Below are 16,863 nucleotides of genomic sequence, written 5' to 3' on the forward strand. Positions count from 1 at the left end.
TGTGGTATCTGGTTTGAGGTTAGCGTCCTAAGGATAGGAACAAAATATTGCAATGATAAATTCTGTTAGTGGATTACAAAGTTTACCCTTAAGTTAAACAACAATTAGTAACAGAAATGTTAAAACAAATATGTAAATATTAAATTATTAGTTTTAAACGGTATACTACTTTTAACTAACAGAAACAGGTTGCAGAAACAAGTCATTGTGTCAATGGTTGAGATTAATCTGTTATTCAATTGATTCGATCAAAGTGTCCATTCATTCAACAAGGCAAACAGTTGTGTGTGTGAAGGAGCAGCCTTGCGGAATCATTTAGCTATTTGATTCATTCAGATGAGTGGAGTGTTTGAGAAACATCAACCTGTGACTTTTCATACTCAAACTCATGGATGAACATGTACAGCTGAAGTCAGAATTATCAGCCCCCCTTTGATTTTTTTTTTTCTTTTTTAAATATTTCCCAAATTATGTTTAACAGAACAAGGACATTTTCACATTGTGTCTGATAATATTTTTTTCTTCTGGAGAAGTCTTATTTGTTTTATTTGGCTAGAATAAAAGCAGTTAAACATTTTAAGGTCAAAATAATTAGCCCCTCTAAGATATTTATATTTTTAAGATATATCTTTATACAAATAACTTGCCTAATTACCCTAATCTGTCTAGTTAACCTGATTAACCTAGTTGCACCTTTAAATGTCCCTTTAAGCTACATGGAAGTATCTTAAAAAATATGTAGTAAAATATTATTTACTGTCATCATGGCAAAGATAAAATAAATCAGTTATTAGAAATGAGTTATTAAAACTATTATGTTAAGAAATGTGATAAAAAAAATCTTCTCTCCGTTAAACAGAAATTGGGAGAAAAAAAAAATAAACGGGGGCTAATAATTGTGACCAACTGTATATTACATGTACTTTTACATCATTACATTTGCAAACGTTCAGCTCTGGAAAAAAAAAAACACTTATTGGTGGACTTATTATTGGTTCTATGAATTTGTTATTAATAGTTAGGCTTTGAGCAAAATGAAATTAAAACACACCTATTATTAGTGATGACATCTTCATAACCTCACTTGTGTTAACATGCTATTTTGTAAACTGCAAAAATACATACTTGATTGAAAACAGTTTGTAAAGCCATGAACTGACAGACGGAGAACCAACAATATGAAAATGTCAGAAACTTCAACCCTATTGGTTGACCCTATAAAGGGATCTTATGGTGTGATGATATAGCGGGAAGGGATTGAGATGGACTTTACCATGGCATTTATAATTTTTTACACAAGTAGAAGAGCACAGCTTCAAAATTAGTGCTCATCCAGCAAGAACAACATCATTTTGAGAAGAGTTGTGTACATCCTATATGACAATAATAATGAGTCAGGTAACAGATCACCATCTTGGTATGTTTTATTGGAGTTCAACACATGCATGAATCAAACAGTACAGAGAGCAGCTTGAGGTATAACAACAGGTAAGCACACAGACCGACACCAGTCCATCTGAAAAACCAAGACTGACCACACTAATGATCGCTGGGGGGAGAGAGAGTACAGCTTATTCCAGCTCTTCACACACACGCACGCACGCACGCAGACACGCGCTTACGCAAACACATTCATACACGCATGTACTGAAAAACACAGGCACACTCACACTCAAATACAAACACAAATATGTTCAAACACACTCAAACATGACCACGTACACGTACACATACACACAAACACACTCAAACAAATATGCTCAAACACACACAAACATGCACACACAAATACATACCTAAATACACACTCATAATACACACATAATCAAACACACACAAATGTGCAGACGGGCACACACACTCCAATTCAAACACAAACATGCTCAAACACACACAAACGCAAACACACAAATTCACACACAAACATGAATGCAAAAACACGCACACAAGGATACACACTCACACTCAAACACATGCACACAAATGCACACACAAACAAGGATGGACACACTCACACTCAAACATGCCCAAACACATACAAACGCATGCATGCAAACATGCACACAGGCACACACACTCACTCAAACACAAATATGCTCAAACACGCATGTACACACACACACACATACAATACAATACACATACATACATACACATGCACACAAATTCACACTCAAGCTCATGCTTAAACACACAAGCATGCACGCACAAATGCGCAGACAGACACACACTCAAATTCCAACACAAATATGCTCAAACACACACGCACAAATGCATATATACACATACACGCACAAACATATACACTCAAACACACAAGCATGCACGCACAAATGCACACACACTCAAACTCAAAGACAAATATGCTCAAACACACACACGCACAAATGCATATACTACATACACTCACAAACGCACACACATATTTACCCAAACACACAAGCATGCATGCACAAATACACACTCAAATTCAAACACAAAAATGCTCAAACACACAATTGTGTATACACAAATGCACACACAAGCAGGGATGTACACACACAGGCACACACACTCAAAGACAAATATGGTCAAACACACACAAACATGCACACAGGCACGCACACTCACAAAGAAAAACACTCAAACACATATATACATATGCACATATATGCACACACAAACACACTCACTCCCTAACACACACACACATGCAAGCACATACTCAAACAAGCAAGCGAAAACACACATAAACATGCACGCTCACACGCAGATGGACAAACACAGGCACGTGCACGCTCACATGAACTCAAACTCACAAACATATGCACGCATGCGCGCACACACACACACACACGCACACACACACACACACACACACATACATACATACATACACAAACACACACACATACACAGACACACGCAAGCACACACACACGCAAGCACACACACTACATTGCCACTTCCAATTCAGAGAGGTGTCATTTTGTAAAGCTAGATTCTCTCGTTCCCGTCTCTTGGTGTAAACAGGATGAACATGGTGTTTGCAGCAGACGTCAGGATATCAGGAGCTGTTGTTTACATAGACACACACACACGCACGCACACACAACTCCAAATACATATCAAAAAGAAGAAAAGTGCCGTCCCTATTAAGAAATGCTCTCAACGGTACAAAAGGGTTCCTCTACTGAAGACATTGGCATAACCTGACCGTATACCGGGGTTCATTTTTCATCTGATTGGAATATCTTTACTCCAGCTGAACTGAAAATAAAGATCAAACTTCAAAAGCTACCATTCGCTCCTTTACAGTCCCTTCACACTCATATACAGTAACCAATACTGACTTCAGAAATAAAAGACTCTGAATAAACTTGATTAACATTCTCAAACTGTACATTTATGAGAGTCATTTACAGCCAAAACCGTTTCAAATTGCAACGCGGCATCGACAGATGAAACCGCTGCTGAGAAATTGGTTTAAATGAAGTTATGTGTTTTTATCTGTCAAGATGAACCACTTCAGCAATAGTGTCAAAACCAATCCCAACAGCATTTAAACAGGATGCTTGACATCCATGGGAGGTAAAAATCGGTCGTTTTTACATTAAATTTAGTGTTAATATTAATAACGAACTGGAAGATACAGATATCATAAAAGAAATGAGTTCATTGTGATTACCAGCCCTGTCCCTCATGTCTTCTGTTATGAAAAGAAATAAATAGCACATTTTAGTGATATTCCTCATATTATCAAGCTGCATTGCATCCCTGCTCAAGCTAACTTTGAATTTCAGCAAAATAGCCAATATACTCAAAATATAATAAAGTAAATATCATTGCTACCCAATAAAAGACTATGAATAAACAACTTCAGCTATAGGTAGATCCATGCGCTGTTGCCTTTAAAGAGATAGTTCAACCCAAAATGAAAATGATCCCTTAATTTGCATACTCTCAAGCCATCCTTGGTGCATATGACTTTATTTTTTATTTTTTTAAGATGAACACAGTCAGAGTAGTTTTCCGTTTTTCTTCCATGTTGTATAATGATATTATAATGTGTATAGTGGCAATTTTGAAGCTTCTTAAAGCACATATGCATAATCTCAAATACAACCAGGGGATTTGTGCATGATTTAGGAAGCAGATCGATGCATTGTTATAACATAAACTTCAGGTTCATAAAGTCCAATCACTGAATTGCGGTGGCTGTCGAAAGAATGTTGTCGATAAATTGATTGACTTTTGACTTGACGTATGAGTCAAGATGAAACTGTAGCAGAAGCTTCTAGGATAGACATGATTCGTGGGAATGCAGCGTTTGAGTAATACTCTATACTGCAATGCCATGCCAACTAATTTTTTTGTTTATGTTCATCTTCTGTGATAAACTGTATGGAAAATGGCTCTTGCAAGACCAATGGATAATCAGACGACTAATTAAATGAATTCCTAATTTAAAAAATTGATGTGCTTTTTTACTATCATGCCCAATCGCTCTAAGAACAGGCAGGTACGATGTTTCCACATGAGCTTAGAAAAGCATGGCATGCTCACAAACCACTATTGACCAGGGATTTTAGTCTTGATTAGACATTTATGCTGTGTTTGCGTATGATATCCCCAATAATCCAGGCGGATTTATTCATACTTATTTAATGTAGTAAATATCAGGAAAAAAAAAGTGTCTCAAAAATTGTCCATGTTGCCATTTACTTTACACTTATTTTAGCAAGACAACAGCTGATGCACTTGTGTAACATTCCAAAGAATTCAGTTTTAAGCAGGACCGTGCAAAAAATAAACCCACTTCTGTTCTGACTCGACCAGATTGACAAAGAATGGAATGGTAAAACAAACAGAACTATTCGTGATGACAGTGGAAAAGCAGTTTTTGTTACCAAAATGCATTATTATGATTCATAAGACATGTGTGAACTCTGTGATGGTGTATGGCATAGGTCTCAAACAATTCCTGGAGGGCTACTACTAAGACTACTATGGACTATTAAGCAGATGTGTGTTAAAGGGGGTTGGAGCTAAACTATGCAGAGCTGCGGTCCTCCAGAAATTGAGTTTGACACCATTTGTATATCAGTTTTACAACTGATGTATGTGCTTTTAAAAAGCTCCAAAAATGGCCAATACAGTTTCCAACACCATTATACAGCATGGAAAGCCAAGATAAAATTGAAAAGTACTCCAAATGTGTGTGTCTGATAGAAGAAAAACACCAAAGATAGCTTGTGGGTGAGCAAATTATTGGGTACTTTTGATTTTCGATCAGCTATTCCTTTAATGAACTGGTCTAAATGCTTAATTCAACCAAAAAATGACCCGCATGTGGTTCCAAATTAATAAGAAACTTTTTCCTCTTCACATCTACATCTTAGAATCGTTTCAAAGCTTTGAAGTATTGGGTGAAGACACTTTTAACAAGGGATTAGAAATCTCTAGATTTGTTTTGTTTCCAAAGTCTTAAAGATTTGAAACGTTGCGAGTTTTCAGCCTTCTTCAGAATATCATCTTTTTCTCAAACATGTTTGTGACAGAAATGATGATAATGTTCAGTCTTGGATGAACTTTCCCTTTAAATGATCTGGGTTTGTAATACATATTTTGTGTAGTGTGACAAATCATAAAAAACGATTATCCAGCCAAAAGTGCACTGTCCCTTTGATTTGTGCTCACCTAAACGAACAAATAAAAGCCATACACAAATACAAACACAACTAAAACTCCTCTGGACGTTAAAAGCAATATATGTCTCAAGTTAGTTGACTCTACACTTAAATTATTTTGCTAAAGTTAAACATTTGGTCCGTCAAAACAGTATGTACACAACAGCGAGACACAGCACTCCAACTAAAGATATTACATCAGCACATTCACCTCACGAAATCAAATTCCTGGTGTGCAAACATGAGAGTACCAAACGTCAAATGAGCATTAGTGGACTAAACCTTAAACTACCCACAACCAGTTCTTTAAGGCAGATCCATTTCATTCCCTAATAACAAACGCTAAGCTCAACAACGTTTCTGCTGCAGTTGTGGAGCGCAAAATCCAATTTAAACTGCCTCGCAGTCACCATCACTTCACCAGAAACTCCATTTGATTTCGGCCTCATAATAGACAGCATTGAAATGAACGACAGCTTAAATTTGGGCTTTGAACAAAAGCTCTTTTAACACAGCCGAACGGCCAACAGATCTTTCAGTGCAAATTCAATTGAAAAACATACTTTTTTGCTCCTATTAATCCATTCTAATAGGCAATGGTTTTGCCTAATAAAACAATGAGATTTAAAACGATCCAGTGAAGTAAATATAATATATTTTTCCCTCTGATCTGTCTTATGAGGCGATATAGGTGCATCTTTTAAATATTCAGTTATTAATTTGAATAAATTATGTCTACGCTTAAACATTTCCTTATAGTCAAGACTCATTCGAGAACAGATTATAATTTTCAGGTTATATGACACAAAATTCTCACATCTGTCAGCTGCTACCATTATCTCTTCCATCTGGTTTATCTTATTAGAGGTATTAACTGGAATTTTTATAATAAATACTCCTATGTATAAGCATCCCTTTAAAGCAATCTGGTAAATAAAATAAAAAAGCTCCCTTTACAGATTATTGTTGAGGAAAGAGAAACAGGATTATTCAGCTGCTGCATGCGGGACCACAGTGAACACAAAGTTAGTCATGGCCGGATCTGACAGTAAACATGAATCTCCTTGCTTTATACCACAAATATCAATTTAAAAAAATAGACATCAACCTCCCGAAACCCGCATGTCAGGGTACGCTTTTAGAGGGAGTTATGGGTGCATCATCTTCAACAGCATTTTTTTTTTCCTCAATGGAATGAAAACTTGGTGTAGTATGAAAATGTCCGTTATGAAAATGTCTACATCGTGAATCAGTTCTGATGGCCTCAGCTGTGATAGTGTTGATTGTGCTGGAGAAGCAGGAAGCAGGAGAGAAAGAGGAGATGCTGACGGATCTGCACAGGATCTGACACTTATCTACAAGGCAAAGAGGGTGTCCTCGGATCTGCCTGTTTTTTTACTTGCATTGGCAGAGGAGCCGGCAGCAGCAGAAAGCTCATCGGTCGGGGGGGTCGGCAGCGTGGGCACCATCTCTGCTGCTTTGGCTCTCTCCTCTAGAAACTTGTCGAACTCTGAAAGTTTCCATGGAGACAGTATTGTTAGAAACATTTTAACTACATACAGCGCTCAGCATATACAATTACACCCCTCACAAATCTATCTTTTAAAATTCATATTTTTAATAGGAAGCTATACAATATATTTGTTCATATACATTAGATTAGTCAGTACTGAAGCCTAATCTGGAGCTTATCAAACAAATAACTTACGATAACGGTCCAAAAACGTGTACACCCAAATTTATGTTATAGAAAAATATTAAATACAATTAAAAAAAAAAAAGAGGAAAAATCAAGAGAAGCAAATAAAATTTTAAAATTAGGTTGAAATTTTGTAGTTTCTAGTATTTTTTGCAACACTTTGCTGGAATTTAATTGTTTTATCTTTCAATTTCTAAATATGTTTAGTGACTAAAATATAATTTTAATAAATATATCCATTTAAAAATCTGTTTTGTTTAAATGCACTAAAATGCATTGCCTATATTAACTGAGAAATGGAAAAAAAAAATCATTTTCAAAATGGGGTGTACTATGCTGTGCACTGTGAATACAATATATATTAAAGCTTAATAACATTACAAACATTAATCAGTAAGAAGCTGAAATTCTATTTTTTTTTAAGTAATAACTGCAGTTATTTTAAAGTCTGTGTGAAATCAAAAACTTTTTATTTTGCTAGCACACATTATTGATTGTAATGTAAAAAAATCCTCTGTGCAAGTTAATCCACAGAATAATTTTGTTTTGATGATCTTTAATCAAAATCTGCTCAGTTGTTTCAGCGTTTGGAGTGGCAGTCCTTCTGTTGACATCAGCCACAATATTCTTAACCATGATATTAGTCAATCCTCCTGTTTTTGCTGGGATTCTCCCGTATTTTACCGCTATCGTCCAGTTTAAGTATTTTTCCTGTAATACTCTCATATTTTTAATCTTTCTATGAAACTGAAAGTAGCATCAAAAGTCGATCTCAAATGTGATATAATCGAAAGAGCTGTTCGAGGAAATTAAGCCTTTGCTTCATTTTGGCTTGAAAGGATGTTGAAATTAATATTAACATAGCTGCAAGTGTTAATTTTGACAGCAAATGTTTATTTAGTTTTAGTCTTAGTCTTTTGTCTAAGATACTATTTTAGTTTTAGTCATATTTTAGTCTTCTGAAACATTTTAATTTAGGTGTAATTTAGGTAGTGTTCTCGCCTCACAGCAGAAAAATCGCTGGTTCGAGCCTCGGCTGGGTTAGTCAGCGTTTCTGTGTGGAGTTTGCATGTTCTTCCTGCGTTCGCGTGGGTTTCCTCCGGGTGCTCCCCCACAGTCCAAAGACATGTGGTATAGGTGTATTGTGTTGGCTAAATTGTCCGTTGTGTATAAGTGTGTGTGGATGTTTCTCAGAGATGGGTTGCAGCTGGAAGGGCATCTGCTGTGAAAAAACGTGCTGGATAAATTGGCGGTTCATACTGACCCCAGTTTAATAAAAAGACTAAGTCGAAAAGAAAATGAATGAATGAATGAATGAATAAGTGTAATTTAATTTAAATGTTGTATAAAATATTTTAATTTAAAATTAAATAATTTTTTTATCTTATTAAAATTGGCAATATAGCTTTTCCAAAGAAGACCAAAAATTAGAAATGCTTTTTTTTTAAATTGAAATCCTAAGTACTATGTAAAATTATGTGTTGGCAATCAATCCACATGCAAGAACTGTAGCAATCTGAAATTGCAGGTGTGTGCAATTATTTAGCAAACCGTTTATTTTAATGTGGTAAACTACTAGCCTTTTTAACCAGTTTTTTGAATGGTTTCAAGCCATTAAATCTTTTTAAGGGCTTAAAACAGCTTAAGTCCACTTTGCAATATCAGTGTATAGCAATAGTGTATAGCAGTGTAGTTGGTGTTACAGAACATGGTGCTCAGCTATAGCACTGATTAAATAAGTAGAGTAATGAAATACGGTTGGCAAATAATATTGTGTTATCTTGTAAAATTTGCACTCAGTCCCATGGCTGTGTAAACTCACAGAGGAATTCTAAAGCGAAGATGCACATAAAAATAAATAAATAAAGGTGCACTTCACTTCAAGGCAGTTTCGTTATCTTACGAAACGCCTAGCCTAACCAAGTCCGAGGTTACCAAACTGTAGTCGCAGCTAAAATGAAACAAGAGAGGAAATGATTCACGAAAATGAATGATATGAACATAAACATTTGAAAATGACCAATCTATCAAACTTTTAATGCACAATCGGATGGCATCAATTGTCTAAAGGTCAGCGAGAGGCTATACTGTTTAAGCAAAAGCACACACACACGCACGCACGCACACACGCACGCACGCACGCTTGCACACGTGCGAGTAAATTTCAGGATGATTCTCTGGCATTCTGGTGTTGCTTTAGATTTGTTGTTTTTATGAGCTATTTCCTCCCCATACTGTTTACTGTTTTTTTTGTCTTGATATCAAACACGAATGTTCTTTTTTCACAGCAGTTGCCATTTCATTATAGTTTAATCCAACAGACAAACGCCCCTATGGAAGATGATGTAATCGCATCCTGCGTCTACTGTACAGCAGTTACTTTTCAAATGTGTGTGTGTGAGCATCATGCATCACACACCAAGATTAATTCTGATTGGATATTTTCCAAAAACCGTCCCTCAAATCACATTCTCATCTCTTTTTTATTAGTTAACGAAAATGTCAGTATATTTTTATTATAGTTCTTATCATCACTTAATTTTTATTTATTTTTCGCCGATAGAAAGTTATTCGTCACGAAAAATTATGACAAAAATAAGTCAACGAAATTAACACTGATACTCGCATTCATTTCATTTACATTAAAGCTATGCATCGATCTTTATATGCAGCCTCTGAATCAGTCCATTCATGGTGCTGCCTGATTGATGCACTCCGTAGCGATAAACACACTGCTCTCGGATCAGCTTCTGTACATGCCATTTGAAGAGGAGTGAAAGTGGATACTTTTGAATTTGGGTGATCCTTTTAAAACAGACAAATACACTTAATAATATGTAAACATATCTGTCCCGGCGTGTTTCATTTTAAACAAATAATTTAGCCTTAAATAAGCATGAACAGTTACGGAAGTAATCAAATGTTTTCATTATAGATCAGTGGATTCCTAAAGTGACACCTCTGTTATCAAACAAAACAGTGAATCAAAGCGAGACATTCGCTGCTTTTCTCAAAATAACTATAGTAACTTTAATCAGTATTAAATACACTAAATAATAAGTAAAGGAGATTTTATGACTTGATTTAATTTCTGTATAAAGCATTTTATTTCAATTTTCTAATCTTTGTTATGTATTCTATCATTTGAAGCTAATTTCCTCCCCATATTTTGTAACTGTTTCAATAAGGCTTTTATAAAGGGACGTGAGGTATGGGAGTGTATTTCGTTTATTTATATCCCAATGATGACAAATATGTACACCACGCCCCACCCTTACTGAATATTCTGTTTCAATTGGAAGTACATCAACATAATAAATAAAAATCTCTACACAGTTCACACAGACTTTAAGAGCAAATGCACAGATCCAATATACTGATATACTGATATATCTTTTTTCAACTTTTTATGTTAATTTAAGGCATAACTGTGTTTCTTTGAATACTTGACATAATCTTGCATGTATTTATTTGTATATTTCAAAACTCAAAAACAGCTAAAAGAGTGCAGTTCGTGTCTGTATATGTAGAGCACAGGACTGAATTGAGTTCTCCTTTTACAGTATAACATTTGTGTTAGGCAATGATTAATCCATATTATATTGAGAAATTGTAATTTAGATATAAAATATATGTGTATAATTCATATTATAAATAAATTGAAATATCTATGTAAATACTTTTTTGTATATTTATGTTTTTAATGGTTTGTGTAATACACAGTTTGTAAAGTAAGTAACATGTCACGATTATTTTCTATTAGATACAATTTACTGTAGGCGTTGGGAATGAAGCAGCTGATATTAATTTACACCAATGAGACTAAGGGTTGCTTCCTAACAACAGAGAGATTTCAGTTCCTATCTGAGCTTTCCATGCCCTATTTACCTCTCCCTTTCTTCATGTGTTCAATACTTCTTTCCTGTGCCAATTAATTTTATTACAATTATATACATTTCTAAACTATTTAGTTTTGTTTTCTTGGTGTATGGATTACTTTGGTTGTTAACAACATTTGGTGAAAATTTCAAGTCAACAGCAGCTTTAAAAATGATTTCTAAAGAAATAGTAACATGTTCTTAATTATATACACATATTAAATATAATACACACATTTTATATACAAACAAACTTTTATTTTGCAAGTTATTAATCATTGCCCAGATGAAATCAGATAATAGTTTAATTTTGCATTTAACTAATATAATCTATAAGTTATGCTATATTTGTCCCACATTGTCAACTTTTAATAACACGCATTTGACTTTTACTAAAGTCTCTTTTAATAACTGCTCAGTTCTTGGTATAACAACAAACTTTTTTTAAACAAACTTTTATATTTACTTTCATTATCCTGCTGAACTTTCAACATCTAATACCTAAAAATGCAATATAGGGGCTTCTACCTTCCCTAATATGAGTAAAAGATGAGACTTTAATGTTTTTAACAAATTGTCAAAATAAAAATGTGTGGGCAAAAATGATACCCGTCCAGATGTTTGTCAAAATTGTACATATTTAGTCTGATCTGAACTTGTTTAATAGTCAATACTAGGGCAGGGCGATTTAGCAAAAAAAAATAAAAAATCTAGGTTTTTCATAAAGTTTGACCGATTCACGATTTCAATTTTCTTTTTATTGTGTCACTAGTCTTCTCAAAACATTACAACAACATGACTGAAGTAACATTCTCTTTAAAAGTAACTTTGTATTTTTAATGCCCATGTCATACAAAAATCGGTCAAGGTGTAAATAAAAGTAAAACAAATTCACAAGTTAAATAGCATTGCTGAAGATTTGAATAAGAAATATTTGTGTAAATATTGCAATTGTAGGAATACAGAGGTATTTTTTGCAAGTTTTGCTAAGCCTAGGAAAGATTGGCTGTCAGCTCGGCATTGACTTTGTCTTCTCATTGAATGACAGGTTGTAAAGCTGCTGCCTTTTTCTTAAAAAGATACAGTGGAAGTAAAGGACTGAACATGGAAACTGTAAAGCCTAATTTAACCCAGTGTGTGAAGTTGTGTACATATAGCAGGAGCAAATACAAGTACCAGATGTGTGTCTAATATAAAATAATATATTTAATCTATTTTCCTTTTTACCCCTTTTAAATACCGATCATTTGATGCGCTTTGCTCCACTCTCTGTATTATGCTGCCTGATCTGTCTGGTTTTTAACTAGGTCCGCTAAGTGACGTCATGGGGCGGGTACTTTCATTTTCACTGCTACAGTCCCTCACCTCTACTCGTGTTCAAACCAAAAGATCGGCACGGTGACTTCATGCTTTAACAGGCAGTCAAGCAGGTCGCACACCAGAAGCGCCGCGATACGGCGCGCACATGACAGTTTAAACTATCACACACCAAACGCGCACATTCGCATGATATTTAACATGAAACTAATCAGATGGCGCTCTGTGGCAAGGCTGAAATAAGAACTGCTTCGTGAATCGTGGCTGGGCGGCGCCGGTGTGTGCATAGAAACCTGTTTAGAATTCTAAAATCCATGGCGCTGCGTGGTGCTGCGTGGCGCGTTGCCGAGAGGCGCTTCTGGTGTGCTTTCTGCTTCAAACAGAGTGTGAACCAAAGCGCATTGGTGCCATTATAATGTATTAAATATATATATATATATATATATATTTTTTAAATTGCAATTTCTCGATTTGATTCTAAATGAAATCGTCTTAAAACTTAAATTCAAATTAATTGGGGAGGAAAAAAAAAAACGGAAAAATCGCCCAGCTCTAGTCAATACTAAAATTTATTGCATTTTAAATTAATAATAATTCTTGCTGACAAATTGTCAAAACACTTGTGGTTTGAAGGACAAAGACAGCAAATTATACAAACGAAATTAAAATAATCAGTATTTTGAGTCTTTTATTAGTTATCAAATTATTATTGTTCCAAATGAATCAGCATTTTTAATCAAGTAATTCTTCATACCTTCACTTGTCACACCCTCCTCACCTTCATCTCCTTTCTGGAGGAAAGCAGATAAAAAAGTAAGTTTCAGCACATTAATAGTATCAGGCTTATCTCAAACCAAATCGGACAATCTTATTTTTCTCATCAAAAAGCCAATAGAACTTTTGAACTTTTCTTGATTTAACAGCACATTTTTAAATTACATTACACAAACCATTCACAGAGTCATTTATTAGTATAGACCATAACAGCGTTAAAAGCATGTCAAGCAAGCATCTACACTATGCACCCAGCCTATACTAAAATTAAGTAATAATCTGTGAGAATATCCAAGAAAAAAAAGGAACGAAAAAGGAACGCAAGAGGAGAATCGTTAGTGACCCCAATCAGAGGGTACAAGGTAGTCAGCCAAGAATGAAAGAAAACAAACAAACAAACAAACAAACAAACAAAAAAGGAATATGCAATTACAAAAGCATATTTCTTTTCAAAGTGGGTTATGTCCTGAAGAACAAGGAAAAAAGGATGAAATAAAATAAACAAAAGGAAATCTCACCACATCAGTACTGAGCCACTCCTCAATGTCATCCATGACAGAGGACTGGTCTAGAGCTGCCTATGGACCCAAACCATGGGCCGGAGCCAAGCAAATAAACCATAAAAATCCCAAGAATACATGACAAAACAAACAAATGACAAAAAAGGAAAAACAAAAAACAAGAAGACTTTAACATAAGTCTTAAATCAAAACAATATTTAGCAAACACACCCCCAAATGGACACATGAAAAAATAAACCAAACACATGCACAGCCTGTCTCTGCAGAATACAGTCATTTAAGACATCATACATTAAAAGAGCTACACTGACTGAATCCGTATTTTAATGCATAATTAAAAGCAAATATAATGTAAATAAAAGTACTGCTTCCAGAAAGAGTTTCTACAAGCCCAAATGTTTGTGTTTATCATCATATCGAACCTGGCTTCAAATTCAAATTCTTTAGTTTGAGATCTGACACATTATGCATATTACCGTCTACAGTGTTTTCAGAAGCATCCTTTGAAAATGATAGTAATTCATATGCTTTCTGAAGCTTTTAGCATCAAGCTGTATCATTAAAAAAAAAAAAACTGAGTAAAGTCATAGAAAACTCACAGTAGCGTTTTGTTGTCTGACATCTAAAGTTGGGGCCACTCCACTTGAAGCCTTTGTGTCTTCGAATGGAGCGCTGAAAAGTCCACCAAGGCATTAGTTAAATGACAATATAATAAAATCCAAAACAATATAATAGTTAAACTAAAGGTTAAGACTAGGGATGGGTATCGTTAAGATTCTACTGATATTACTACTTTTATCTATACCACTTATCGATTCAGTACTTTATCTGTTCTCTTATCAATAGTTTTGTAGTGTTTTTCAACAAAAAAAGACAAAAAATGTTTTTAACAAAATAACAACAATTTATTTTATTATTAAATTATGTAAAATAAAACGAAACAAATAATTGTAAAACAAATAAATAATTTTTTTCCCTGTAAAAGAATAGATAATGGTTTGAAGGAAAACGACTCAGTTTTTTAACCTTTTCAGGTAGAAGTCAGGAGAATCTTTCTTGGTTTATTAAAAACACCCTCTTTGATTTGCAAAATGCAGTTAAATGAGATAATGGTTATGATTTTTCATTAACGCAATCACATGAATGAGTTAACTGTTCATCTAATACAGTTTTGGGGCATCTTGCAATGTAAAAATAAGCAGTTTTTTTTAATAATTTCTTAAAAAGCATAGTTTATTATTAAGCTATTCATAGGCTACATTAGTAAATACAGCTTTCTGTGTGTGTGCTTAGTGAGAGCCTCCGCTGAGTGCGTGCGCACAGCCGAGAACTGTGAAGGCTTTTATACTTGATGCACTCGCTGGAAACAAGAGCATTTCTCATGTGAGACTTTGCAGACGAATATCAAATAACGCAAATTAGAAAAGATTGGTCAGTTAAACTATACTACTGTAAGTAATTTTTACCATGTGCAAGTAATGTTTTACTCTAGCCAATAATTCTCCAGTACCGATACCAGAACCGTTAACGTCATAGCTTATCGATACTCCAGTCTTTTATAATGTAGCACCGATACCGATAAAGCACCAAGTTTTGGTACCCATCCCTAGTTACAACACACTTTTATTGAAACCGGACGGTAGAGATCTTGTAGTTTTAACAGTCTGATCCTATAAAATTTAGCATTTTCTTTAAAATAGATAATACTTTCTAAACCTTCTTTCCCCTGTTAGGTAGCAATTTTTCATAGTGGTAGCATATAATTTTAAGCACAATTGCCTGATAAGTAGTTAATTTCCTCTGAAAGGGCCCTGGAGGGCCCATGAGGGAGCACTAAAGTTTTGTGGTCATAACACAGATACACGGACACTCGAGTGTTTAAAATCTGCATCTATCAGCTGATACGTCAGCAGATTGCTCATATATTTACTCATAGACTGATCAGCTGATAGACATCGCTTTCAAATGCTCCAGTGAAGACTGTTGAAACAATGACCTTCAGAACCAATCACAGTCATATCTGTTGAGCATGTGCACACAACGGCCAATCAGGTGTGTTTAAAAAAGCATTACATTTATCTAAAATTTCAGTACAGCTTTGTAGAGGTTGCAACACTAATAACATCGCGACCACGCGGCCACACAGCTTGGGGGAAAAGCTCAAAATTATTCAGTTATTTCCTACAATTAAAGCTAACAGATGTTAACGTTGTCTAAATTGATGTTCAACACACATACACCTGTTGAAATCTAGTTTAGGGTTTCATGACCTTTTAAAAGTGCCCAAATGTTAGTGGACAATTTACATTTTCAGCATTGATCGATAATTTCCCCACTGCAGAATAAACTGGCAATTACAGCAGATGACTGTCCAGGTCAAAATTTTTACCATCCCTCTTAAAAAAAACGTATATGACACTACTAATCACTTCTCTGTGATGTTTTTCCATCAGTACACAGTGAACTCATCCAGTCCCCATTGTCCGATTGGTCTTTTGCAAGGACTTCTGTGTGGTCCCTTTATGTCCATTCTTTTATGACCACAGTGTATCTTATCATTGTTATTTCCAGCAGGGTAACAAACAATGTCACAAAGCTCACATCACTTCATACTGGTTCATTGAACATTTTACTTTTTAAACCTTTACTATACTGAAATGGACTCCACAGTTACAAGATCTTGATTTATTAATAACACCTTCAATGTGAAGATCATATGATGCTGCAGTTGCATAATAGTATCAAGTCAGTAGCTGTTTCCATTCAACTATTTTTATGCGCATTTTGGAAATGTATGCGCATAACTGAGTAGATAAACTTTATGTTTGATAAGAAAAAATGTGCATAAAGTATGATGAAAACACTTTTACTGAACAAATTCCAGTGTGCATATTAAAAAGGCATTAGATTTTTTTGCTGATAAAAATGTGTGTGAAAGCACAAACATGATCGCATTGTAAACCATCTGAAATGTTGTTTTGGTCATTCTAAAATGCGGTAAGCAT

General features: G+C 34.8%; 1 protein-coding gene across 8 annotated transcripts in view; it reads right to left on the minus strand.

The window, feature by feature from the left end:
• Nucleotides 1-1,399: 1,399 nt before the first annotated feature.
• tom1l2b (target of myb1 like 2 membrane trafficking protein b) overlaps nucleotides 1,400-16,863 on the minus strand; it is a 32,137-nt gene continuing 16,673 nt past the window's right edge. For 4 of the 8 annotated variants that reach the window (XR_015503502.1, XR_015503500.1, XM_087275171.1 and 1 more), the window contains exons 12-14: nucleotides 14,458-14,530; nucleotides 13,318-13,354; nucleotides 1,400-7,179 (exon numbers count right to left, since the gene is read on the minus strand). Coding sequence is in view for 4 of the 8 variants with exons in the window: in XM_087275171.1 (XP_087131297.1) it covers nucleotides 7,025-7,179; nucleotides 13,318-13,354; nucleotides 14,458-14,530 (265 nt within the window). In the remaining 4 variants the exon portion in view is untranslated. 8 annotated transcript variants of the gene reach the window in all.

Source organism: Danio rerio, chromosome 12 (genome assembly GCF_052040795.2).
Source record: "Danio rerio strain M-AB ecotype USA chromosome 12, GRCz13ab, whole genome shotgun sequence".
Lineage (NCBI taxonomy): Eukaryota > Metazoa > Chordata > Actinopteri > Cypriniformes > Danionidae > Danio > Danio rerio.